We start from the raw sequence: 26,681 nt of genomic DNA on the forward strand, positions 1-26,681 counted from the left end.
GAAACGTAATAGTTTTAGGTCACCAGCTCCTACTGTTGGGGGGGAGGCAGGGGGCGATACCTACTGACTCCAGTACTACCTTGTTTTACATAATGTGAATATTTGCTTTGTACGTTATAGTACTTTACACCACTGGTTCTTAACCTTGGGTTACTCGGGAGTTTTGGACTGCAACTCCCAGAAGCCTTCACCACCAACTGTGCTGGCTGGGGTTTCTGGGAGTTGCAGTTCAAAAACATCCGAGTAACAAAGGTTAAGAACCATTGCTTTACACTATTTCCTTCCACTGGTTGTTCAGACCTTCACAGCATGACACTTCTGGGTGCTTTATTCAGGAGGCTAGTTATCAGAATATGGTTGAGCAAGAACTGGTCTATGAATGTTGTTGCTGCAGAACAAACACTGTTTGTAACTGATGCTACTAACTCTAAATTACTGCTGTCAGCCAACCAGTTAAGTCAACATATGCATGAAACGCATACATCAGACAACAAATTCTCCAATCCTGCTGTTTTCCAGCTCCTTTATAGCTACACAGATGCAAAATGAAGTCGAAAGTATCCCAGATGTTGTACTCAATTGTAAGTTTTTACTCAGGTAACTTGTCCCTTTACACTATTCACAGTAACCCACCCCTTTTCCTCCAAAGCAACATCTTCTTACCTTCTTTCATAAGGGTTGTCTAGGTTTCAGACATCGTTTCCCCAGCAAACAGATTTTCTGTTCTATTCAGATATTGTACGGTATGAATGTCTGAATGGAGATGGAGACAGCGGGACTATTCAGCCATATATTTGTGTGTGCTCCACTACTGTTTAAGAGTGCAGGGTCTGATTATTCAGGGTTATTATGCTGAATAATCTGACTACTTGTCCATCTACTCCAGAATTATCCATTCTAAGTGGCGAGATCTCAAATAGAAAGACGTCTAAGATCTCAAGCAGAAAGAATTTTCACATCACCTTTTAGTCCCTAATTGTTCTCGCTGACAAGGACTGATTCTTTAGAATTCTGGCTTGTTGCAAAGTCTAGCTACATCCGATGTTTGTGTTTCTAAAAAGGGGAGTGTTTTCTGCAATTTTCATGCACACTTAATTTTCCCATAAAGTACTGTATACTGTATATGCAACTTGTGACTTGCATTATTTCTGAAAGTTTTCTTTTCGATGCACTGCCTGTTCCATATGTGTTCTGAATTATTTGCCATGCATTTACTCATTCCCCTTAGCTGGGACTAGTCTCAGCCTCGCTGTTTCTCTTCTGAAAAATGGGCACGTTCTTTCTAGAACGGTATTTACATGTTACATTCCTTAATCATATACAGTACTATATATATGGACTTGACCTGAATATGTGACTTACAGCTCAATCAGATGGGCATGTGTCCTGCTGTTTGGTGCACTGCGGGGGCAGATTAGTTTGCTCCTTTTTCTGGCAGTCAAGCAACCTGATTGCTAGAGTGGATCAATTTCTCCCTTGAGTGTCCATTCTCCATCTTCTACTGGGGAAGTCTACTTTTTTGATGTGGATAGGTCTGCTCTAGTTTAATCCATTCCCAATGTGTGCAATCACTGGGAAAGGATCAAAGTTGAGCCTTGCAGCTATCAAAGCTGCCAAGACTCCTCCCTCTGTCAATTTCCAGTGTTGTGAAGTAGCTTATAAGAGAGCCACTTCAGGATATCTGCAAATTGAACAATTCCCTTGCTCCTCTGCAGAGGGGCAGGGGAAGTGAAATTACTTCTTTTGCCTATTGTAGACCATCACTAATGTGCTGAATCACTCAGATTAAATTTTTAAAAGTATTTTCTTAGCCTTTGTCTGAAATGCCAGTCAAAACGGTGGTTGCAGCAGCTTCTCGATCAGCGTTGCACACAAGGAACTGAAAATATTTTTTAAAATCTAATCTAAATTTAAGCTACTTCACAATACTGGAAGTCACATGGTATTCCCCATATACCTATATGCTTGGCCTTGAATGTGTGGACAGTTTTCATACTGCCCTTTGCTCCTAGAGCCAGAAGAAACTCTTCATCTCACCAGCCTTGTTCAGGCGGTGGAATATTTTATTATGTGAGCTAGGAACCCTAAGTATGACTTACCATGACAGCCAAAATTAATGAGACACCTTCCTTTTTCATTGGGGTAATTTAACTGGTCATTGTAGATGAGGCATCCCTGATATCCCTGCATTGCTACATCTGTTGAATGTTTTCTTAGAAAAAATTGTTGCAGAAAGCCTGGAACAAATTTTCCACAGGAAGAAAAGCTCCACAGTGGTCTGTTAGCACGGCTCATATACACATCTAGTCACTTGTAACTAGCTGTTCAGGCTGTGCTCTGAAGAAGCCCTTGACTCTTGAGCTTTCCTGGTGAGAAGTGCAGCTCTGTATTTGAGGAAAAACTGTACATTTTGTAGCAAAAAATTCACCTCCCTCTAAGGAGAAATTCGACTTAACTTAATGCTAACAATAGTTTATTCCCTGTCTTTTTCAAAAGCCAAATTCTACCTCTGTTTTGAAAGAGACACCCCATGGTTTGGCCTGGATCTGTGCTTTTTTCTCTCTCTCTGTGAGAGGATAGTGAGCAAGACTTTGAAGATTAGAGGACACAGGTTCATAGAGCACTCTCCACGTGACACAAAAGAAAGAAACCCACATCAGGAGACACATGAACAGCCTGGCTTCCTCCCCATCCCCTCCCTTTGCCCACAGCAGGTACCGTGAAGTCTCAGGGCAGGGACACAAAAGAACTGCCTGTATATGGTCGGATGAGGAGGAACATACCGATGGGGATCGACCATCATCTAGCCTTTATCCCTCTGGTGTTAGTGGTGATGTTGGGTGAGTACTCTTAGTAGGCCCTTCTGTCCATGCAAGGCGTCGATCAGATCTCAGCAGAGCGCAAACTCAGTGAGATGCCGTCCAGAAGCCATTTCTTCTCAGCTTTAGTCCCTGCCTCCCATCGCTCCTCAGTCCTAGAATATGTAGATTTCTCGCACCCTGTTGTTGTCAGGATGGTTGAGCTGACTGAGGTGAGCAGCACTTTGAGAACTTAAGGAAAACCCAATAGGAATACTGAGTGTTATTATGCTGCTCCCGTGTTTCTGGAGTGTGCTCAGACATGGTAGTCTTCCAAGGGCCATTTGGTACGGTAGTCCCCACAGGAACAGAGCTTCATCTGGCAAGAAGCTTTGGTGGGTTGTGCGAAGTCTTATCTAAGTGGCCATGCTCCCACAGGCCTTCCCTCATGGACTGATGTCTTCAGAGCAGGTTTTGTTACCTGATCATTTGTTAATGGGACTATGGCTGAGGGCAGCTAACTCTTGGGTTTTTGCAAGGGGTGGGGTGTCCCTCTCTAAGACACACCCTCCCTGGAAAAATGCTGTTGGGAAATTCCCTTGTACATTTCTGAAGAAGACAAGCTGTTTGTCTTTTAGGAAGGTTTCTGGGTAAGCTAGAAAACAAAACAAACTGGTTCGGCGAACAAACCCCCTAGTGCTACTTTTTCTTTATTTTTGCTGACATCAGTTTTAAACTTTCTTTTTTGTTGCCAATACTCTATAAGCTGCTTGTTATTTTATGTAATATGTCACTGCAATAACCTCCTTGGTTAACTTTCTTGTGGGGGGGGAATGTAAGAGATAACACTTTTCAGGGTACTACAAACCAACATAATTCCCTTCTGATCTTGCTTGCTTTTCTGGCACTAGCCAGTGTCGTCAGCAATTAGTCAAATTCCCAGCATGAATGTGTAGCATCTTTCTAGGCCAGTAAAAAAATGTGCCCCCTATGTATAACTCAGGATTTCTTTATTTCATAACACTGCCTATTTCACTGTTTGGACTTGGCAAAAACAAGTTCATGACTTAAAATAGTATCAAAGAGTCATTCTAGTCCAGTAAGAGAAAGCCGCATGTGAGAGCAGCGTAGGCAAGTCAGGAGAATGCTAAAGATGTAGCCACATTGGGACCAAGAACTATCATGATACCTGAATTACCAGCTGGAGCAGAGAGTTGAGGATGAACATTTCCCCGTTGTTTGGACCAAGAAAGAGCTTGTTCTGCACGGCAGCCGTATCTAATATTCCCCTGTTATCTGGCTAATCTACTGTGCTTGGCCACTGTCCTATGTGTTCACCTTCCAGTTTTTATTTTAATTTAAACCAGGAGGCTGTGAATTTTTGTGTGTAAGATGCTGGCAGTGCTCGCTGAACCTCTACGTTATTTCAGTGCAGAACAGTGGCACTAACAGGGTATAGTAATTATAGGAGGAGTGTTACCTGAATGTTGAAGAGGGAGGCTGCATCTGGCAAACCAAGATAAGGAAATGAAAAGTTAGTTCACCTTGACATGTTCAAAGTGGGTGGGAACAGAGTATTCAAAGCATGTCAGTTTTGGGGGTGGGCAGGTGGAAGGATTTAAAATGTGTTCAGCATACTAATACCACAGAACTCTAAATTACTATGTATTTATTAATCTACAAGCATTTTACCCCACCATTCCCTGCCAACATGTGGCTCAAGATAGTTTACATCATGTGATAAAGACCCTAAATAAGGCTTTCAAGTCAAGTGAGATGTTTGAGGAGTGGGTTTACCATTTCTACACCCCATTGAGCTTGGATGACTGGGCAGGGATTTGAACCCTGGTCTCCAGGGCCCTAATCCCTCACTCCATCCACTACACCACAATAGATAACTTACAACATTTACATTACTACCTGTTTGTTTATTTATATAATTCTGCCATAGCTTACAACTGGCAAAATGGGTTTCCTACGTTTATTTGGCTTTTAGCAATATTAGCCCCTTACTGTAAGAGGGAGTGTTGAAACCCTTCTCCCAGTTCAAATGCTGCTCTTACATAGATACCTGTAATCCAGAATTCATGTACCAGCTTAAAAAATGAGCAAAATAATAATAATGAAAACATCAAAACCGGGTGCTGCTGAAAGTCCATTTCCTGTTCCATTTGTGTGGATAGCTGTGGGGCAACATCTCATTTTATGGCAAAAACACTGCTCCTGGATGCTTCCAGTTGTGAAAAATGACTTTTTTTTCCATATGGGGTAGGGAGCCCTCAAGGACCACAAAAATTGCCTTAAAGGGCTACATCCAGCCCCAGGCTGAGCTTTGACAACTGCTGCTGTAATCTGACCACTTGTAGCTATTAAGCGCAACTTTCAGGGAAGGTAAAATTTGGTTGGGAAGAATGTGGCAAGGGGAAAGATTCAGATGCCAATGGGAGTGTTTCTTCCATAGCAAATACCAAATACAGTATACTACTGGTCTGATTAAACACTGACCCCTCTGTGGCTAATTTAAAGCTAACAGACAAACAGAACCCCAAAGAAGTCAACAGGGGATCCAGTCATGCCTGTTTTGGCTCTCAGCTAGGAAACCTTGCTTTTCCAGGGAAGTCATTGGATATGGCCATGGGTACGATCAGATGTCACAATATACTGTACTTAGATTCTTGAGGCCTGATAAAATGAATCTTAGGACTGGTTTAATCTTGCATGAGTAGAATCTTGAATGGTACAGATTGTCCTCCCTTCCAAACATGGTTGGACACCTGTTGGGTGTCTAGATTTGGGTAAGGCTGCAGACCTATATGGGGCCCATGAGCTTCATTCATGAAGCAATTTACAAGAGAGATATGTACATGTTCCTATGTTTACACCTGTATGAAAGGGGTACCTGTAGAATATATGGGCTTCCACATCTGTTTATTGCTTGCATAAAATATTGTTAGCAGGTAAAGTCCTCGTTTTTTCTTCACACGGTGAAATGGTTACTTGGATAGCTGTGTGTCCTTTTTATTGTATAAGATGATCAAAAAGGAAGTCAGCTAAAAGAGGTAGAGGTGTACAGTAATTGTTTTGCATGCTTAATTGTCATGTCTGACAGGGAAAGAAAATTCCCTAGGTACAAATCAGGACAGCTTCACTGAAGTGAGCAGGAATCTAACTTGAGCCTTTGACTTATACCGTTAATTATTCTTCCCCCTCTTCTCCGTCTGATTTCCTCTTAGGCAAATGACTTTTCAGAGAGTAGCGGCAAGAAAGAATAGCAGTTGACGAGGTAGTCATAAAAAGTAATCAAAAGTAAAGACTATTAGTTTTATTCATTAATGTTGTATCCTTTATTTGAATTATAGAGCAGGAAAGATAAAGCACAATTTTCATCTGCAAGAAATGTTTCCTGTATGCTTTCCATTGGAATGAATGGACATTCCTTCCTTTTGCACTTTTCTTATTAATTTCAGCAGAGCCTTCCCAGTGAATAATGTGTCTAATAATATGGATGTAAAATAGGGCACTTTTCTAAGTGATGGATAAAATGGCTCTGGATTAAATCAAATTTGCAGTGCCTATTACTTACACCAGCCAGAATTCCTTTTTTGTTTTTGCTCTAAAAAGATGTCTCTTCCACATTTACAATAATCAGACATTCATACTGCCTTCTCAGCCACACAAGACACTGTTCCAAGACCTTCATACAGAACACGTTACCATAGTCTCTCGAGACTGAAGGATACCTACAACTGCACTCAAGACAGTTATATTCGGAAATAATCATACAATGGCTGGAATACATCAATTGTATGACAAATACTTCTTCTCTACATTCTGATATAGGGCCAAACATTGTTCATGTGTCACAGGTAAGAGAAGCGAGAGAGGGATTTTTAATGTAAATTCTCATTTTGGCCTCTCTGAGTTTTATCTTTGCATCCATTGTGATCTTCATGAAAGCAAAATCTCCTGTGTTTTGTAATTAACAATAGCGTGTTGTGGAGATAATGGTTTTCAATTTCAATTAAAGTGCAGTCCAGTGGAGTAGGGGATGATTAGATATGGGAGATGTGTGATTCCACTACTTGTATCCTTATCTAATATATTGTGGTCATTTTATTGTTTGTCTATTTAAAATATTTTTACCCCACCTTTCTCCTTAAAAAGGACCCAAGGAAGATTAAAACGATAAAAGACGATATTTAAAAGCTAAAAACAGTTAGTTATAAAAATATGGGAAAAAACAGAATTAAATCAAATTATATTTTAAATGTCAGAATAAAAATAGCATTAGAACAGATTTTAAAAACAACATAAATACAAACCATTCCATTTTAAACCCCCTCTTAGACAGCCAGTCATTAATACCAGCCTGAACAGAAAGGTCTTCATCTCCTTCCAGAAGGACAGTGAAGATAAGATCAGCCTGACCTCCTGTGGGAGGGAGTTCCAGAGTCTGGGATCAGCAACAGAGAAGTCCCATGTCCCCCACCCCAAATGCACCTATGAGAGTGGTGGGACCAAGAGAAAGCCTTCTCCTGATGATCTTAATATCCAAGCAGGCTCATAAAGGGAGAAGTGGTCCTTGGGATAGCTTGGATCGAAGCCGCTTAGGGATTTATAGGTTAAAACCAACACTTTGAATTGTGTTTGGAAATGGATCAGCAGCCAGTGGGGTTGCTGTAACAGAGGGGAGTTATGTGATTCCTGTAACCAGCCCCAGTTAGCAATTTGGTTGCAGCGTTTTTCAACCCGTTGAGGTTTCCGAACGCTTTCCAAAAGCAAGCCCACATAAAATGGTGCTTACAAATCCTGTCTCACAGAGACAGTCCAGAAGGATTTCATGGCTGATGGTATCGAAAGCTGCTGAGAGGTCCAAGAGAACCAACAAGTACACACTCCCAGTGTCCAATTTCCGGTGTAGGTCATCCACCAAGGTGACGAAACCAGTCCCCACCCCACAACCAGGTCCGAAACCAGAGAGAAATGGATCTAGATAATCTGTCTCATCCAGAAACCCCCAGAGCTGAGAAGCCATGACCTCCTCCAGCACTTTGCTCAAAGAAGGAATATTAACGACTGGCCAGTAATGATCCAGTACTGCAGGATCCAAGGAGGGCTTTTTCAACAATAGTCTTTCTACTGCCTCCTTTATGCATGCTGGGAGGCATTCACCACCCCATCTATCCACTTGACCAGTCCCTCTCTGGCAGCTTTTACATGCCAGGAAGGCAGAGGTCCAGCAGATATGTGGTAGCCTTTACTTCTCTAAGGGTCCAGTCCATATCATCAGGCTTCAAAAACTGAAACCTCTCTATCTACACAAGAAAAGTAGGGGTCATTGTTACATTCACAGGATGTGTATCAACTGCAGCATCCAGGTCAGAACGGATTCAAGTGATTTTGCCCGCAAAGTGCCATACAAATACTTCCCAGCAAACTCCAGTGTGGTCTGAATTCTCTTCCTGCCAGCCATGATGTAAGAGACCCTTGACCACTCAAAAGATCTCTGTCGGACAACTCTGTGCAGACGCAATGGTAGCAGAGAAGAATGACTTCTTCGCTGGTACCACTGGCATGGAAATCCATCTGGTGTCTAATATTGACCTTAATTACTGCTTGAAAAGTCTTTGCATGGTCTTTGGGCCAAAGCAGCAAATTGCTTGATATTCTAGGCTATTCCTATTCCCAGTTAATCACAGCTATGTTTTGCCTAACTAGAAAAAGTGACCGAAAAACTTCTTTTTTTTCTCCCTAGAGGAAGTGGCACTGAGAAAACTAATTTTCCCTTTCATTATTCTCTTTGTGCCCTGGCTGGAATGCCATGTTACAACCAGACAATATTTTCAGGATACATTTATAAATCTGCACCTCACAGGGACAGTTGTGAAACAGTGCCTCCTACTTAAAAGCTAAATACATGTATAGAAATATTTAAAAATTAAACAAAGGCTCTATTTAAAATGATAAATAAAATGAAACACATTTGATGTTAAAACACTAAAAACACATTTGAAAGTGACAAGGCACCACAATCTATTTTTAAAAAATCTTTTCAGAGAAGGCCTTCTTCTCTGTCCCCATCAAACGCACCTGTGAGGGTGGTGAGACCTCTCCTGATGATCTTATCTCCCAGGCAGGCTCATAACGTTTTATTTACAGGTGGGTCATGGTTTGTATAAGAGGTTACCATGACCTGTTGGGAATATAATACTATTGATCAGCATCTATCTGTAAAAGTCACCGGGACCAAAAGCTTCATCTGAGATTCGATTGATTTGTATGTTGTTGTGTAGGGACAGAATCCAAAACACTTTGCAGAGGGTCCTCTCCTCTGCAGTCTCTCATTTTCCTTGAAAATTTGTGATGAAAATGGGGAGATCCTCCTGAGCGCTGTATAATGTGGTGTAAGGAGTGGAATACAGCTATATGTATGAAAGTAGAACCGAGACCCTCTTCCATGTGTGCAAATTGCTTTTTGCTTTTGACCAAGGCTCTTTCAGATCCTAGCTTGACTGAACAAAGGCGTGAGTAGCCTTTTGCTGAGAACTTTGAACATGTTTTTTTCTTGGCTTGTGGGTTATGAAAGACACCACCACTACCCCACAGGACGTCATAACCTTCGAATGGACATGCATCCTGGCTGGATTAAACAGAACAAATAGGTGTTTTTAAAAAATTATCTTGGATGGAATTGTTTCAATGTGGTTTAACTTGTGATGCACAGTTATTTGAAAAATGTCAAGCACAGTTTTAGTTATGAAGGCAAAGCCTGCTTCTCTCTCTCTCTCTCTCTCTCTGTCTTTTACAACAAAGAGTAAAAACCAGGATGCCTCCAGATGACACTCAAATCGTTCAATAACTATGCTGTGTTCATGGAATATTATAGGGAGTCCATAAAATAGCTATGTCCATTTCTGGTTTTCCCCCAGTAGTCTTTTTCTTTACACACACACACACACACACACACACACACACACACACACACACACACACACACACACACACACAGAGAGAGAGAGAGAGAGAGAGAGAGAGAGAGAGAGAGAGAGAGAGAGAGAGAGAAGCTGTCCATTCAGAAGCGTTCTTGAACACATTAAGAGTCGAATAGGCTGCTTTGCTTGACTATTAGTGTTAATCACAAATGGAAAATTTTATTTCAGTATTTATTTATCTGAAACAATAACGCAGTGCTGCTAGTGAGCAGGTCTTGGTGTGAAGTAAAATTGTCTTCAGGTCATGGATATTTTATCTGATTTATTTTACTCTATTACTTTCTTTACAGTGGTTATTTGTGGCAGTAGCCAAACAGAGAGCCCTGAAGGTCAGTATTTGCTCAGTCGTCAAATTCCTTTAAATGTTAGAAGGCAGGGCTAGCTCGACCCCTATGTAAGAAAATCTACTACAGTGGGGTCTTGACTTGAGAACTTAATCCGTATTGGAAGGCGGTTCTCAAGTCAAAAAGTTCTCAAGTCAAATCTGCATTTCCCATAGGAATGCATTGAAAACCGTTTGATCCGTATCTGCTCTTTTCCGTCCATAGAAACTAATGGGAAGCTGCTATTCCGCCTTCAACCACTAGAGGGGGATATTTTGTTTCTTTTTTTCTTAGGTCAAGAAAGGTTCAGGGAAGGCAGGGAAAATACAGTCCAGGCAGTACCAGGCAGTCTGAAGACTCCCAATCCACTCTCTAAACGCTGGGAGGAGTGAGGAAGCAGACAGGCACCCTTTTCACTGGCCAACAGTTAACTGAAAGTTCAAATTTTGCACTTTCCCTGCCTCCCACGTGGGTTTTTTCAGTTCTTAACTCAAATCTAAGTACTTAAGTCAAGTCAATATTTTCCTATGAGAGTGGTTCTTAAGTCAAAATGTTCTTAACTCAAGCCGTTCTTAAGTCAAGACCCCACTGTATCTTGGGGTGGGGTGGGGTGGGGAGGCAGCAGTTCTGGTTCTCTGGAGCCATTCAATCTCATTTTGGCCATTCCCTTCTATAGGAGTACAGAGCTGTGTGTGTTCACCTGGTGCCTCAGGTGCAGTAGAGGATGTAATCCCTGCCAGTTCAATTTGCTTCTGCATGTGGAATGAGGAGAGGACACCATTTTGTCCTTTGCTTCAAGCAATAACATGTCTCGGCAAAGCCATCAAGTCTTCAATAATGAACATACATTTGATGGCCTACTGCTAAGCTGGCTGGTCCTTAAATAACTGAATTAACGGACACACACAACATAAGTGGAGAAAAGAGGCCACAACTTTATTGATCACAGCAACAGTCATCCTGGCCAAGCATTGGGTTGGATCTACCTCATCAGGGGATCCGAATGGCCCCCCCAATGCCATCTGCTGTCTCCTTGAGAGATATCTGGGGTGGCAGTTCCCTTGGGAGGCCATGCAGATGTAAGCCACTCCGTGTCTCCCCTGTGTCCTAGGGCAGGGGCAAATCTCACCTTTTCCTCCCCCCTCCGAGCTGGGGCAGTTCCAGGTCCCCCGTGCAGGTTCCCTACCTGGGGATTTCTCACCCAAGCAGACATGCAGGTTGCCGCCTGCTGTCCAGGACTGGGTAAGTCTGTGTCCTGATCTTCTCGGAATGATGCAGTGAGAGTTTTTGCTGTGTAAACATTGTGTTTCACATTGACTGAATATTAATTATTCATACATAAACGCTATCATTGGTGGCTTAATCACCTTATGTCTTATCCTTTCACACATCTGAATTAGCATTTCATCATGCCATGGGTTGTGGAAAAAGAAGCAGATACAGTATCCTTTGCAAACAAATTGGGCTTTTTTGTTATTTTCATTATTTTTTAATGTAGCAGTAGCCCACATGAAAAAGGGTAGATAAGTCCCTTAAATAAATAAATGGCATTTGTCATTTCCATGCTTCTTAATAAAAATGGATATGAACCAGCCAAAATCAAGCATCTTTAAATCCCATGAAGTTCACTAAGAGAGAGTTAAGTGACGCTGGGAATGAAAAAAGGGAGCAAACAGTGAATTAAATCCAATTTCAGTCCCGACTAGATTAGATCCCTTGAAATTAGTGTTGACTATCATTCCTTTTATTTCAATGGATATACTCTAATTGGGACTAAGATAACTATGTATGGATGCATGCATGTATGTACATATATATTTACTATGCTTTTCTTCTGTGAGAGGACACCCAGCATGGCTTACAACATGGTTAAAACAGTAAAACACTTTAAAGCATATAGCAACGTAGCAATCTAAAAGGAAAGTACCTTGCCATGAAGTGGTGGAAGCAAAGGTAAAATCAGCTGTGTCCAGCAGGCCACCAAAACAGTTCCTTATTCCATCCTCTCCTGAATCCCTGCAAAGATGTCGTATTTCACAGGGACTCAGAAAGCGGTCTCTAGAGCACAGAAGCAAAATTTAGCTTCACTCTATACAGTTTGATTTGGCAGGTCTTTAATATCTTTCTGTTCCTTAAGCAGGGTGGGATGTGAGGCTTGATGGCACTGGCGCCAGATGTTCTGGGTGGCTGGAGATCCTCCACAGAAGCCGATGGAGAAGGATTTCAGGCAAGATGTGGAAAGAGAAGAGTGCGGAGCTTGCCTGTAAACAACTTGGTTGTGGCTCCCCCTTTGGAAATTTGGATCCGTATGCCAAAGAACTCGAGAAGCAAGAGACTTGCCTGCTGGAATGTCAGGGGAATGAGACAACACTCAGGGACTGCTTATGGCATGAGTCTAACTGCACACATTATCCAGGTGTGGCCCTGGTTTGCCAAGGTAGATACAGCATCTTCCTATTTTGCATTCTCTCTTTGGGTGAGATAGGTATGATATTTAAGAGGGGTGTGTGTGTGTGTTTAAGAGTGGTGTGTACGTGTTTGTCTGTGTACACACACTTTGGAAGTGCCCTTGCCATGCTTAATACAAACATAACTCCTTTCTCTCCTGGGATGAACTCTGAAAAATAGATTCTGGAAGTTTTCAGTGTGGTTTTCTTTGCATTTGATGGGAAATGCTACTGTAAAATATTGTTCTTGGCTTTTGCCTGTAGCATTATTTGGATACTTCTCCTTTTTCCCCCTCTTCCTGGAGGAGGGCTGTGGTTCAAGGCAAATGATGGTACAACCTTGCTGAAGCTAAGCAATGCCTAGAAGATTGATCATATGGAAACTCTATGTCTGTGTGCTGTTTTGAGTTTGAGCAAAGAGCAGAGTAATAAAAACATAAATATAGATGTAATAAATATTTTCTAAATACTTATTTTAAAATATACATTGTAATATATTTGTATAAGATGAAGAATAAGTGCAGGTTATTTATTTATTTATTTATTTATTTATTTATTCATTCATTCATTCATTCATTCATTCATTCATTCATTCATTCATTCATTCATTCATTTGACTTGTATGCTGCCCATACTCTGCAAGAGTCTCTGGGCAGCTTCCAACTTCAATTAAAACAGATATTTAGATATTTCCTTACATATACAATACCAAATGTGGTGTAATAATGCATAGTATTAGACTACAACTCAGGAAACCTGGATTCAAATATATGTTTGGTTTACTATTGCTATTCCACTCACTGAAAGGTGGCAATGGTAAATCAATTTTTTATTTTATTTTATTTCCATGCCACTTTTCTCTCAATTATTGGACCCACGTTGGCTCTCAAATTATTAAAAGTCCAAGCCAATGGCTAGGCCCCCAGTTGAAATATTAAACCTGTCTTCTCTCTCTCTTTCTGGGGTTGAACTAATCTCTTCGAAAATATGTTGGGCCTGTTTGTCCTGTCAGATCCTGTGCAAACATCCACTATATCACAACCAACAACAGCACCATCCGCGACCTCCTCAAAGCCCACTGGTAAGAAAACCAAATCCTCCAAATATTTGCTCCTGCTGCAAGTTTCTGTATTATTAATGACAGAAACTAGAAAATACAATTGTGTTAAAATGTAGACTTTGATTTAAAGTAGCCATTCCACTGGCACAAATCACTTTCCCTAGGCAGAAAGCTTGGCACTATAATGGAAAAAATTGGGGCACTGAGGGGGGGGCGGGGGAGAGGTGCACTCATTTCCCCTTGGCCTCCTGTGCCTGTTCTGACATTTTAAAGCAGATCTTAAGGGACAAGTAGGAGCTTGAGGTTCAAACTATTCAAGACACCAGCTTTGCAGTTAGATGTTAATAAAAATGTTATCCCTTCAGATATGCATTGGTTCAGAGGTGCTATGAAGCTTAGTGTTTGGTGAAAAACCCGAGAAAAGTATTCGGTGACAAACTAAATTTGCAGCTTGGAGAACTGCAGAAAGCCTTGTGCTGTGATAAATAAGCTTCCTTTACTTCTGAAGGAGGTGCTGGTTCTGTGTGTCCCTTGTTTATGGAATGCTTATTTCAGACAAATGAAGCTGCCTTATAACAAACCAGACTATTTGGTTGCCCAGCTGTCAGATTAACTGGGCTTAACAAGTCAACCCCCCTTTTCACAATGCTCTGAACAGACCAGAGGTGGGGGGGGCAGGACTTCGGTGATTTGTCCCACAGCTGCCAATTCCCTTGTCAAGGTTTAAGTAACTGGATGTCTAGACAATTTACTGCACTTTTAACAAAGTTTTCTTTTTCTTTCTTTCTTTCTTTTGAGAAAGTTGAAGTGCCATATTTTTCCATGTATAAAATGACACTTTCCCCCAAAATAATTAGAGGAAAATTTGAGGGTCGTTTTATACACGGGAGGAGGCAGTCATGTGCGTGCTCGGGTGCCTCTGGCTGCTGCCTCCCCCGCCTGCCCGATCACCATCTTCAGTGGGACTCGCAGGCTCAGCTCACATCCTCACGTTGTCCCCTCCGGTGGTGGAAGCAGCAGGAGGCAGAGGCAAACAAACACTCAGGCGCGCTCGGGCATCTCTTCCTGCGGATCACCTCCTCCAGCGATTGTCTCCTTAGGGCAGGGGACAAGGCAGCGACGTGAGCCGGAGGTGAGCCCCAGAAGTTGCACTGGAGAAGGTGATCTGGCGGGCAGCAGAGACAGAAGCAGGAAGAGGAGACAGAAGTGAAGCAGCAGTTGCCCATTAGCTGCTCCTCTGCCTCCACCAAGGCTCAAAATTAGGGGGTCGTTTTATACATTGGGGGGTCATGTACACGGAAAAATACGCTATCTAAAACTGAAGAAAAATAATTTTCTAGGAGTATAAAATTCTCGTTGTTGCTGTTATGTGCCATCAAGTTGCTGTTGTCTTATGTATGTCCTATTAATGAGCAATCTCCAAAATGCCCCGTCCTCAATGGCCCTGCTCAGCTCTTGTAGATTCAAAGCTGTGGCTCCCTTTAGGGAGTCAGTCGATCTCATATTTAGTCTTTCTCTTTTCCTGCTGTCTTCCACCTTTCCCAGCATTATTGCCTTTTCCAGACAGTCTTGCCTTCTCATGATGTGCCCAAAGTGGGACAGCCTCAGTTTCAACCTTTTTGTCTCCAGAGAGACTTCAGGCTTGATTTGATCCGCATACAATATAAGAGAAATGCATCTACTTAAGCCTTAAGCATTTATTTTAACACACACACACTCATATGAAAACAATGTTCTCCAACCACGATAGTGCTACTTTTCTACATATCCTTCTCCCTAAACCCATCAGAAGGCACTGTCTTTTTATGCATTTACTTCAGAAACATTTGAGGTTTGTTTTTACTTGCAGTCACTAGTTACAATTGGCTCATAGCAACTACAAATGCATATATTGTCCATATATTCAAACTGCAAGAAATGAATAAAGATATTTACTATCCTATAAACATGACTTATACCTCATTCTAAAAAGAATACATGTTTGTGTTATTTTCATAAGTTATTACGAATGTGCTCTGCTGAGACCTTTTAGATAACTTATGTAAAACGTTCAATCACAAAGATGGAAACACATTAAAGAATATATTTTTTCTTCTTTTCCTCACAAGGTCATCCCTCAGAAGTTTAGTTCAAAACATTAGTGTTCCTGTTTCATTTATTCCTCCATAAGAACTATATTTTAAACAACTAATTTTATTTGTCATACAGAGTTATTAACAGGGTTCAAGGCTGCTTCTTTAATATTTATTATCTTGTGTTCGGAAGCAAACCAATTTTGCTCATGGTAATTGTTCCTTACAAGGAACCTAAATTGTTCTTTTTAATCTCCAACAATTTCTAATGACTTTGTTTCCAAGGTACATTCTACCAATAAGTACTGAGTGTTTTCAGAGTAATGCCTACTAGGAAGAACAAACGATAACAAATTCTTTATGTTGTGAATAATTGCTTGCTAGGAAGCTCTAGCAAGAATTACAGCATCTACATTGTCAGGAACAGTTTTTTACACACAAGGGAGCAGAGTCTCCAGGGGTTTAAAAATTAAAGATTTATTAACACAGCCCAGTGAATATTGACCATGTAGAGCTATGAAAGGAGCAATGTCTGAAACTCTGGAGAGATGCCGCCAATCACAGTGGACAATACAGGCCCATGTGGGTCCATGATCTGACTCAGTGTCACACAACTTCTACTCAGGCAGAAGGTCTTTCCCATCCCCTGTTAACTAATTAGAAATGCCAAGGTGTGGGTCTGGGGCTTTACATTCAGCATGCTTAACGGGTGCCATTTTTGTTACTGAGTTATAGTTTCCCCTCAACCTAGATGGAGGACCAGTAAAATGTAAGGCAATATATGAAATTAAACCTGGCCAGTTAGTACAGGCTGCTGTGCTGGCAAAGTGACATATAGGACTCATGAGCATTTAAAAGACTGGACCACCCTGGAAACAGCAGCTATTAAGTCAAATACAGAATGGCTACCCCTTGTATTCATTCGGTTTCATATAGAAGCTTCCATAAATTTGACAACCTTGCTTTATAGGGTTCAAGATAATTTTCTCATATAGCCAAAGCGAGTTTGAATCTCACAGAAATAAATGTGACAATAGTATGTTTTTTCCCTACATGGCATCATTCTGCATTTTCTTAAGTTAACTTGGTGGTTTGGTTAGTTGGTTAAAGGCCCTTCACAAAATACCGTATTTTTCCATGAATAAGACTATACTTCTGTCTAAAATCTTTAGACTAAAAATTGAGGGTTGTCTTATACATGGAAGCAAGCTGAGGAGAGAACAAAAACAAGTGGAGGGGAAAGCAGGGATCAAAGTGATTCTGCAGGGCTTTGATCCCTGCTTTCCCCTCCACTTGCTAAGCCTTAGCAAAAGGAAAGCAGGGATCAAAGTGCTGCAGGATCGCTTTGATCCCTGCTTTCCCCTCTGCTTGTTAAGTTCCATGGGGCTTAGCAAAAGGAGGAATGGATCAAAGCAATCCCATGGCTGTATAAGGGAGAAAGGGATCAAAACTATTGTGCTGTCGTGGGATTGCTTTGATTTCTTTCCCCCTCCTTTTGCTAAGCCCCGTGGGCTTAGAATAAAGGTAGAAAGCATGGATCAAAGCAAACCTGACAAGTTTTTTCAGCCTTTCCTTATAATGCTTGGTTTTCAGCCCCCTAATCATCCTTATTGCACTCCTCTGAACTTCTTCCAATTTGTCAGCATCCTTCTTGAAGTATGTTGTCCAGAACTGGACACAGTCCTCAAGATGAGGCCTAACCACTGCTGAATAAAAGGGAACAAGTACCTCACAGGATTTGGAGACTATACTTCTACTAATGCAACCTAAAATAGTATTTGCCTTTTTTGTAACCACATCACACTGCTGGCTCATGTTGAGTTTGTGATCAACGATGATTCCAATATCCTTCTCACTTGTAGTATTGCTGAGCCAGGTATCCCTCATCTTGTAACTGTGTACAGTACTTGGTTTCTTTTTCTTAGGTGCAGTACTTTGCACTTATCCCTGTTGAGTTTCATTCTGTTGGTTTTCAACCCAGTGCTCAAGCCTATCTATATCATTGTGAATTTTGCTTCCATCTTCCAGGGTATTGGCTATTCTACCCAATGTTATATCATTTGCAAATTTGATTAGCATTCCCTTCATGGAATGCAAGTTATCATGAATTGATAGCTTGCAGCTCACCGCTCACACTGCTAGCTGCTGTGCTGCTACACTCCCTTGTTGATATGTTTTGCTAACTGTCCCCATCTCTTTCTGTCATAGATACACCAATGATAATGCTAAATGATGAAATCTCACTGTGTTCTGGGACTGTGGAACTAAACTTTGGTGGCCGCTGGGAAATGGTTTGCCTGGGGTTACAGAATTGGTGGAATGGGTTGGCACCCAGGAGCTGCCAAGGTGCAGGCTGTGAAGATCTGAGAGGACTGAAGGAGCTGAGGGGCAAGGAATCTTTGCCAGTCCATTGGGAGCAAGTACAGTGTGAAAGAAGGAACCTTAGCTTGAACTGTTTGGATGGAACTGAAACATGCTTGACTATAACCTTGGTGAAATGCTTAGGTGAGCAAGACTGATTATGAAAACAAGCTCCATGTTTTGTTCTGCTTTTCATGTTATCAGAATTGTGCATAACACAGGCCGACACACCACCTTAATGCTGCAAGAGGTGACCAAATATGTCAGAGATTCTATAGATAAACATGATTGATTGAAATGGTAGAATTCTGAATTGTACAGAATGCAGGTCAAGGGTCATATTTTGCAATCCCCCCCCCCCCATTTTTGTCAAAGAGATCAGCTGTCAAATTAAGGAAATTACTTTAGTAGGAACTTTCTTCCTCGCATACTAGTTTTTTTGGCAGAGTGAGGCAGCAGATTTTGGTGTCAGGAAACGATAGCATTTTTAAAAATCTACTTAATTTGTTTTGCCTTTTTACTGCTAGGAATGGGGAGATGCCATTGAGGGATTTTTCTGCCTCCTGCAGCAAAACAGCTGTCTGGTTTGGGGTCCTGGGACCCTTGAATTGGTTGGGAGCGAGTGCCAGTTGCTGCTTTCCTTGAGGTAGAAAAACATCCTGAGCCAGCCCTGCTCTTAAGAGCGATGCAACCTTTGATCTCTGCTTCTGTTTCCAGGCCAAGATTCCAAGCCCGGTGGTTCCAGCACAGAGACTGCCTTGGGAATCCTGCTGGGACTTGTCCTCACTGCTGTCCTTCTAATGATCTGTGCGCCTCCTATCTATAAAAAAGTAATGAAGAAATGTAAGTGCCACTCTTTTGCTGAGAAGTTGAAACTAGAAGCATTGCTCTTCTGCTCAGTCCATGCCTGGTCTATCTAGGTATGTTGGTTATATATACGGCAGCTTTTCTGAATAAAGAAGAACAGCCTTAGTTAAAGGTCTCTATTCACACAACCGTATGACTGTACAGGAGCCCCAGAAAAACCTGTATCTATGGAACTGTTAGCAGGGAACCATGCAAAGGGCGGAGTAGAGATTGTGAGAGAGTAGCTTGCCTAAGAGCAGCCACTGAAGGACATGAGATGAGATCGGCCACAGGGATTTTCTAATTCACAGCTCCCGTTTTAAGAGTAGAGTATGCTATATCCTCATGCTGTACACTAGCTCTGTGAAGGTACACACCGGGGTACTTCCAGATTAGGGAAAATTAACACCAATTGTGCTCAGTATTCAAGGCAGTGTTTCCTGTTTCTTCTTCACATCCTGTGTACCAGAGATTGGAAAGGTTACCTTTCAAAACTGCAACTTCCAGAATCCCCAGGCATGGCTACTCCCACTCTGCAAATTATAGTTCTTTAAAAAGGAGTCTTTCTGAGTTATGCTATATACTGTTACTGAGGTTTCCTCAACCTGGAAAAAGCCCACGTTGCCTAGGAATGAGCGGGCTTGTAATCCAGCCTGGATGGTAACAGTTTTGGCAATGCTTGTATAGGTCATAAAACTGCTGTGCCTTGACAACATCTTTTTTTTTTTTTTTTGAAGCATGCAGTTTGGGAATCAGTATTTACTTTGTCTATGATCTGTATTGCTTTATCACCTAAAGACCTTCCTTTCCTTCTGTTACACTACAGATTCCAAGAAGCAGCACCAATGGATTGGTCCACACGGAGCAAACCAAAGTGGTAAGGAACCAACATTCTGGGTATGGGGGAAAACGCAGAATCTATCCTTCAAACTGTTTTCCCCTGCAAGAAGGAAAAATAACCTATCACAATATGTGTGAATGCTGTTAAAGAAAATGAAAGAGAAACTAAATGCACATTATAGTCTATTCAAGTTTTACATTGCCATTATAAACTGGTTGATAGTGTTTGCTTATCCTTCCATCCTTGAGGTGCATGTTTTTTGGTGATGGCAATTGCTGACCATCAGTGAAGTTCTTAGCTTCAAAGTTTAAAAGTACATACATGCCTACACATAGAAAGGATCTTCCTAACACAGAATTAAATTACTGCAACAATCCAAACAACTGAAAGGAAGCCATCATTGAACACGGCCACGTCATAGGCATCAAAGAACTGTTTATTCTGCAACACCAACATTTAATTGAAGGGTCTGGTTTCCTTCTAAATAAACAAAGTGGTGTTCAGTATGTCAAAAATACCAGATTTTGATGTACCAAGCAATGACTCATTAACTAATGGTGGTTTGCTGCTGTGATTTATGTTGTTGAAGTTATACCCGTGTAAATAACCAAATCAGTTCTGGCCAGAGCCTTGGAATTAAAGATTTCTGGGCCCAGGAATTTGTTTTGAGTATCCTTGCTACTTACTGACTGGCGTTCACAAACTTTCCATGCAAAAAAGTGACTCCTACATATTCCAAATTTGACACAGTTCAATAGAATTTAAATAGGGAGTCATTCTGTTGCTGCTATTGTTAAACCATTGAAAGTCAGAAATTCTTGCCAGGATACTGAAGATCATCCAGAAAGCTACCAGCAGACCCAAGGTGTCTTATACTCATCCTTGCTGTTAAGGATCTAGTCCAATTATCACAATGTTACCATTTTATGTTTGAGGGACGTGGTGGCACTGCGGGCTAAACTGCAGAATCCTGTGCTGCAGGGTCAGAAGACCAAGCAGTCGTAAGATCGAATCCACGTGACGGAGTGAGCGCCCGTCACTTGTCCCAGCTCCCGCCAACCTAGCGGTTCCAAAGCATGCAAATGCAAGTAGATAAATAGGGACCACTTCAGTGGGAAGGTAACAGCGTTCCGTGTCTAAGTCGCACTGGCCATGTGACCACGGAAGATTGTCTTCGGACAAACGCTGGCTCTATGGCTTGGAAACGGGGATGAGCACCGCCCCCTAGAGTCGAACACGACTGGACAAAAATTGTCAAGGGGAACCTTTACCTTTACCTTACCATTTTATATTTACATCTAAATAGAGTGGTGGAGTAATGAACCTCATGGCTGTGTCTATGCACGCATTCATGTATGTTCTGCTATTCTGTCTGTTCATCAATATGAGCTTTTACTCCCCCTAGAGGAATGGAATTAGGGATGTGGTGCTGCTGCAGGTTAAATTGCAGAAGCCTCTGTGCTGCAAGGTCAGAAGACCAGCTGTTGTAAAATCGAATCCAAGTGACAGAGTGAGTTCCCGTCGCTTGTCCCAGCTCCTGCCAACCTAGCAGTTCAAAAGCATGTAAAAATGCAAGTAGATAAATAGGGACCACCACAGTGGGAAGGTAATGGCGTTCTGTGTCTAGTCACACTGGCCACGTGACCACTGAAACTGTCTACGGACTAACACTGGCTCTACAGTTTGGAGACAGGGATGAGCACCACGCCCTAGAGTAGGACACGATTGGACTAAATGTCAAGGGGAACCTTTACCTTTACCTAGAGGCATGAAATAACGAGGTGTTTTCGGTAAATAATTGCAGCCCCACCCCTGCTTTTGCCCTTCACAGTGAAGCATTAAGAGCTGAAATAGCTGCACTGTTAAATGTTTGACTGCAGTCAAGGTGTTCAGTTCTGACAATGCTGTATAAAGAACAGCAATGAGAATTCACGATCTGTGCATATGGGCATATGAACTCTTCCCACCCACTCATCACATGGACTGAGTAAAAAATCTTTCCTCGAAGCTGCTCTTTCCTCAGTAGAAATCCTCATACCATCCATTAAAAATTTTTTAATAATGGAAACAAAAACATGGGTATGTATACCTGCACTGTAAGATGCATACAAGAGGTGATGCAGAAAGAGTACATTAAATGTCTGTTACAGAGGGCAATTGCAGAGGCTGATCAGGAGAATTTGGTGTTGTCCCCTATAGTGGCAATGATACAGGGACTCATGAGATATAAATTGTGTGTAAAAAGTGACAAAGAGTAACCCTCAAAGTTATTGAAAACAATGCTTCCAACCTTTCCGCAGCAGACAAAAAATGATGAGTGTTTTTTAAAGTTTCCATTTTTATGATTTAATATATTTTAACTTAAAGGTGTACTGAAAAGGATTCCACTCTCTCCTTTCATGCAGTGTCATTCCATTGCAACAGCTCAGCCACCCTTCAACCACACCCTCAAAGCCAATTTACTCAGAAAGAAGAAACAAATGCCTTCAAGAGAAGCACTCACCTCTCACCCTACGCAGGTAACAAAGAACAGGCAGTCCACAAAAGTCTTATGATTACATAACTCATAAACAAAAGAATATTGATTTGCCCATCTTATTCCATGGAACTCTAGTTCTGTCACCATGTAAATTGGCACCTTTGGTAGTAAATCAAATGAATTTAGTACTCAAATTACTGACATGAGGCACATAGGTGGGTACTGCCCACAATCCAGTATCATATTCATACTCCTGATTCTTATCTGTGGCCAACCTGTGACTTGAGTAACCTACAGTTTGCCTTTATGTACATAAACATTTTCTCCATATAAATGTCTGTTGGAATAATCACTCACATAGAATTATGTATCGTACATTAGAGCTTTGTCTGGAAACATTAATAGACTAACTTTCCTTAGCAGAGTTCTGGGTGGCTAACAATTATTTTTTGTTACAGCATATTGTCATTGTAATAGTGAAGATTCTCAGTCATCCAGGTGAGGTTATCTGAAGTTCAGTCATGGCAACTAGACTTCTTTCTTGTTAGGTTGAAATGTCCCCAGAAAGACCAGGAGCACACCCACCAGAAAGACCACTGTGAACGACCCATGACAATGAGTGGAGAAGGACTGCAGAAGTGGGATTATCCCTCATCCCCAGTCCTTTGTCCTTCCAACGAGCCTAATCAGATCGGGGGGGGGGAGTGAAATCAACTGTGGGGAGTCTCCCACCAACTTTCCTCAGACTGAAGAAGCTACAGTACTTGGATGAGTAGCGAAACGTTTCAACCTAACAAGAAAAAAGTCCAGTTGCCATGACTCAACTTCCAGATACATCTTTGTAACAGTTACTGTGTAAATATCCTTGGTTATGCTGACAGGTCCTTGTAGTCAGAAATAAACTACCTAGAACTCTGTTGAGGAAAGGTACAGTATCAAAGTTTTCAAACAAAGAGGAATAACAACATGAGACAATTATTGACTAAAATGTGCAATGGTATTGCTTAAGGATATGCTTGGAATACATATCCTAATATATTTGTTCCTGTGGCACCTTTCGAAGTAGTAAGTTTTTCTTTCTTTTCTTTTTTCCTTCGACAGCTCTGGAAGGAACAGCAAACAGAATTTCCAGTCCCCTGGACAATTCCTCTGATAGTGATTATGATTTATGTTCTGCACAGCCACTATAAAAAATGACAGGTATGAATGATTGTTGCACGTAATTGTCATACAATTGTCATCCCTAATATTTTTCATATCTCTAGGGCAGTAAACCCCAAGGTTAAAACATACCCATACCCACCGAATCCTGTTTTTGCTCGAAGGCAATGAAGGAGCCTATCCATTGTATAGGTTATGTTAGTAGTTAGAGGGGGTAGCCTTCATCAAACCGCCATTTTGACAGTTGCGCTGCCCCTTTTTGGGACCTTGCAGCGGAAGGGGTGGGCCTTCCGGCATCTAGGCTCGACCCAGGCCCCTTCCGAAGGAAGGGGCGGGTCGAGCGGTAACGTCAGGGGTTGTGGAGGGCCCCGTGGGCCTATAGGGGTCTTTTCCTCGAGTCCGGGGGTCCCCCGTGACCCTAGGGTGGCCTGAGGATTGGTCCCCGAGGTGTTGTGCCACCCCGCGGCCCTGTAGGCCAATGGGGAGCGGTTGGCGGGGTTTGGCTAGAAAGGGGTGGCCATAGGACATGCCCCAGCTTGCATTTAGGCCACTGGGGCCTGAAATTCACACCAGGGATTTTGGGGGCCCTTCTCATATGCTGTAACAGTAAATTAAATAATTAGACCTTCTAAACGGGAGACAATTTTAAAACCATGTTTAAAAACAACAATAAACCGCTTCTCTTCGGTCCTGACAGACCGCAGAGGTTGCAGGAACACCCCTAGGCCACATCTTCCGGAAGGGTTGGGTTGTGTGGGGGTGACGTAAGTGCTGTTTGAGGCCAACGTGGCCCTATAGGGGTTTCCTAGAGTTGGGTATTCCCCCGTGACTCTAGGGAGGCCTGAGCATTGGTTCCCGAAGGGAAGGGCCAGCCTGCGGCCCTGTAGGCCAATGGGGAGAGGTTGGTGGGGCATAGCTAGAAATGGGCGGGCTATCAGGCATGCCTCAACATGCCCTATAGCCCTCCCGGTTCTGAAAGGCCGCAGAGGTTGCTGGAACACCACAGTCGTTGTTTTAGAGCGTACTGCGTGGTCTTGCCGAGCATTGCAGAGACCGGAACGTCTTGGAGGCCATGGAGGACAAGGAAAACCAGCCACCGGGAACAAGCCAAAAGGCGCCGATGAAAGGCAAAAGGCGATTGCGACCCCAAGGTTATTACTATGGGGCCGTGGGCTTTTCCAAGCCCCTGTGCCCCTTAGAGCCCCCTAAAAGGCTCAGGGAAATGCTGCCTGAAGACCCAGAAAATCTAAGAAGAAAATGCAAATCTGCAGAAGACCTGTATGTATTTACTGCACAACCAAAGCAGAAACCAAAAAGCACAAGAAAGCCGGCCTGCACTCTGATGTGTGGTGATGATGATGCGAATGACGGGCTTGAGTGTGACTTTGGATATGTGCCGAACAGAAATGACATGAAATCGGCAGAGGACGTGGATGGCGGTATGTTAGTGAAACCAGCCTTTGCGGAAGATGCTGATAGCTCTGAGGCGCTGACCATGGAAGAGGTTTCAGATGATGGTTTTGAGAGTTATGCAGAGGAACAAGACAGCCAGGTGAGAAATTTTTTCTAAAAGTTATGGGGGTGGGGGGCAATCTTTTAAAAGATTACTAAAATTTTTGTTTCATTCTCACCCACAGGAGAATGCTCAGGATGATAATGATGAGGAACCGAACGGCAGGAGTGTACAGTCTGTAAATCTATCGTGTATTTCGTGTGTTTCTACAAACCCTGAGGTTTAGATAATTTGTTTTACAACGTCCTTATAATATACTGTTTTTAATAAAGAGTATTTATTGTACTATACCTTGTTCATATTTGTGTTGTCTGTTGAGATGGGCGCACAAGAAAAAATATTACACAGTATCTATTATACACCCTCATCAGTGGGGAGCTTTGGCGGTCTGAACCCTCTCTTTAGGGAAGCCAAAAAGCAGATCAAAAAATTGAAGGTAAGGGATGTTTCTCAATGGCTTTCTGATCAGGATGCCTATACACTGCATAGACCTGCTAGAGTTCATTTTAAAAGAAATAAGACCATTGTCTCCAAAGTAGATGCTCAATGGCAAGCAGATTTGGTCGATATGCAACAATTTTCTCAGTATAACAAGGGTTACAAATATATCCTGGTATGCATTGACATCCTTTCTAAGTACAGCTGGGCAAAAGTCCTCAAAGACAAAACAGGTAAAGAAGTGGCCAAAGCTTTTGACGCCATTTTCGAACAAGACAATAGAAAACCTGACAAAATACAAACGGACCATGGCGGTGAATTTATATATAGGCCTGTAAGCAGCTTGTTCAAGAAAAACGGAATACATCATTTTGTCACCAATAATGAGGTCAAAGCGGGTGTAGTGGAAAGGTTTAACAGAACACTAAAAACAAAAATGTGGAAGTATTTTACTGCTAATAATACCTACAGGTATGTGGATGTATTACCACAATTCCTTAAAAGTTATAACTACAGCATTCATAGAACTATTAAATGTAGACCTGTAGATGTGAATCATCACAATGCTCTGGTTGTCTGGAAAAGGGTCTATGGGGGCCCTGCTGAAACAAAAAAAGAGATTCCAAGACTCAGAAAAGGAGGCCATGTGAGGGTGTATAATAGATACTGTGTAATATTTTTTCCTGTGCGCCCATCTCAACAGACAACACAAATATGAACAAGGTATAGTACAATAAATACTCTTTATTAAAAACAGTATATTATAAGGACGTTGTAAAACAAATTATCTAAACCTCAGGGTTTGTAGAAACACACGAAATACACGATAGATTTACAGACTGTACACTCCTGCCGTTCGGTTCCTCATCATTATCATCCTGAGCATTCTCCTGTGGGTGAGAATGAAACAAAAATTTTAGTAATCTTTTAAAAGATTGCCCCCCACCCCCATAACTTTTAGAAAAATTTCTCACCTGGCTGTCTTGTTCCTCTGCATAACTCTCAAAACCATCATCTGAAACCTCTTCCATGGTCAGCGCCTCAGAGCTATCAGCATCTTCTGCAAAGGCTGGTTTCACTAACATACCGCCATCCACGTCCTCTGCCGATTTCATGTCATTTCTGTTCGGCACATATCCAAAGTCACACTCAAGCCCGTCATTCGCATCATCATCACCACACATCAGAGTGCAGGCCGGCTTTCTTGTGCTTTTTGGTTTCTGCTTTGGTTGTGCAGTAAATACATACAGGTCTTCTGCAGATTTGCATTTTCTTCTTAGATTTTCTGGGTCTTCAGGCAGCATTTCCCTGAGCCTTTTAGGGGGCTCTAAGGGGCACAGGGGCTTGGAA

At 42.0% G+C, this 26,681-nt stretch overlaps 1 protein-coding gene across 5 annotated transcripts in view; it reads left to right on the forward strand.

Moving 5' to 3' along the window:
- The first annotated feature begins 1,940 nt into the window (after nt 1-1,940).
- CD5 (CD5 molecule) overlaps nt 1,941-26,681 on the forward strand; it is a 33,271-nt gene continuing 8,530 nt past the window's right edge. For 2 of the 5 annotated variants that reach the window (XM_078383571.1, XM_078383572.1), the window contains exons 1-9: nt 1,941-2,840; nt 10,081-10,119; nt 12,251-12,550; nt 13,573-13,641; nt 17,901-18,197; nt 18,771-18,896; nt 19,726-19,776; nt 22,146-22,259; nt 23,321-23,419. In XM_078383571.1, the coding sequence (XP_078239697.1) occupies nt 2,768-2,840; nt 10,081-10,119; nt 12,251-12,550; nt 13,573-13,641; nt 17,901-18,197; nt 18,771-18,896; nt 19,726-19,776; nt 22,146-22,259; nt 23,321-23,409 (1,158 nt within the window). In that variant the 5' untranslated portion in view covers nt 1,941-2,767 and the 3' untranslated portion in view covers nt 23,410-23,419. Of the gene's footprint in view, nt 2,841-10,080; nt 10,120-12,250; nt 12,551-13,572; nt 13,642-17,900; nt 18,198-18,770; nt 18,897-19,725; nt 19,777-22,145; nt 22,260-23,320; nt 23,512-26,681 lie in introns of those variants that run through there. The other 3 variants (XM_078383573.1, XM_020792259.3, XM_072985491.2) reach the window with 3 other exon arrangements.

This window comes from Pogona vitticeps, chromosome 1 (genome assembly GCF_051106095.1).
Source record: "Pogona vitticeps strain Pit_001003342236 chromosome 1, PviZW2.1, whole genome shotgun sequence".
Classification (NCBI taxonomy): domain Eukaryota; kingdom Metazoa; phylum Chordata; class Lepidosauria; order Squamata; family Agamidae; genus Pogona; species Pogona vitticeps.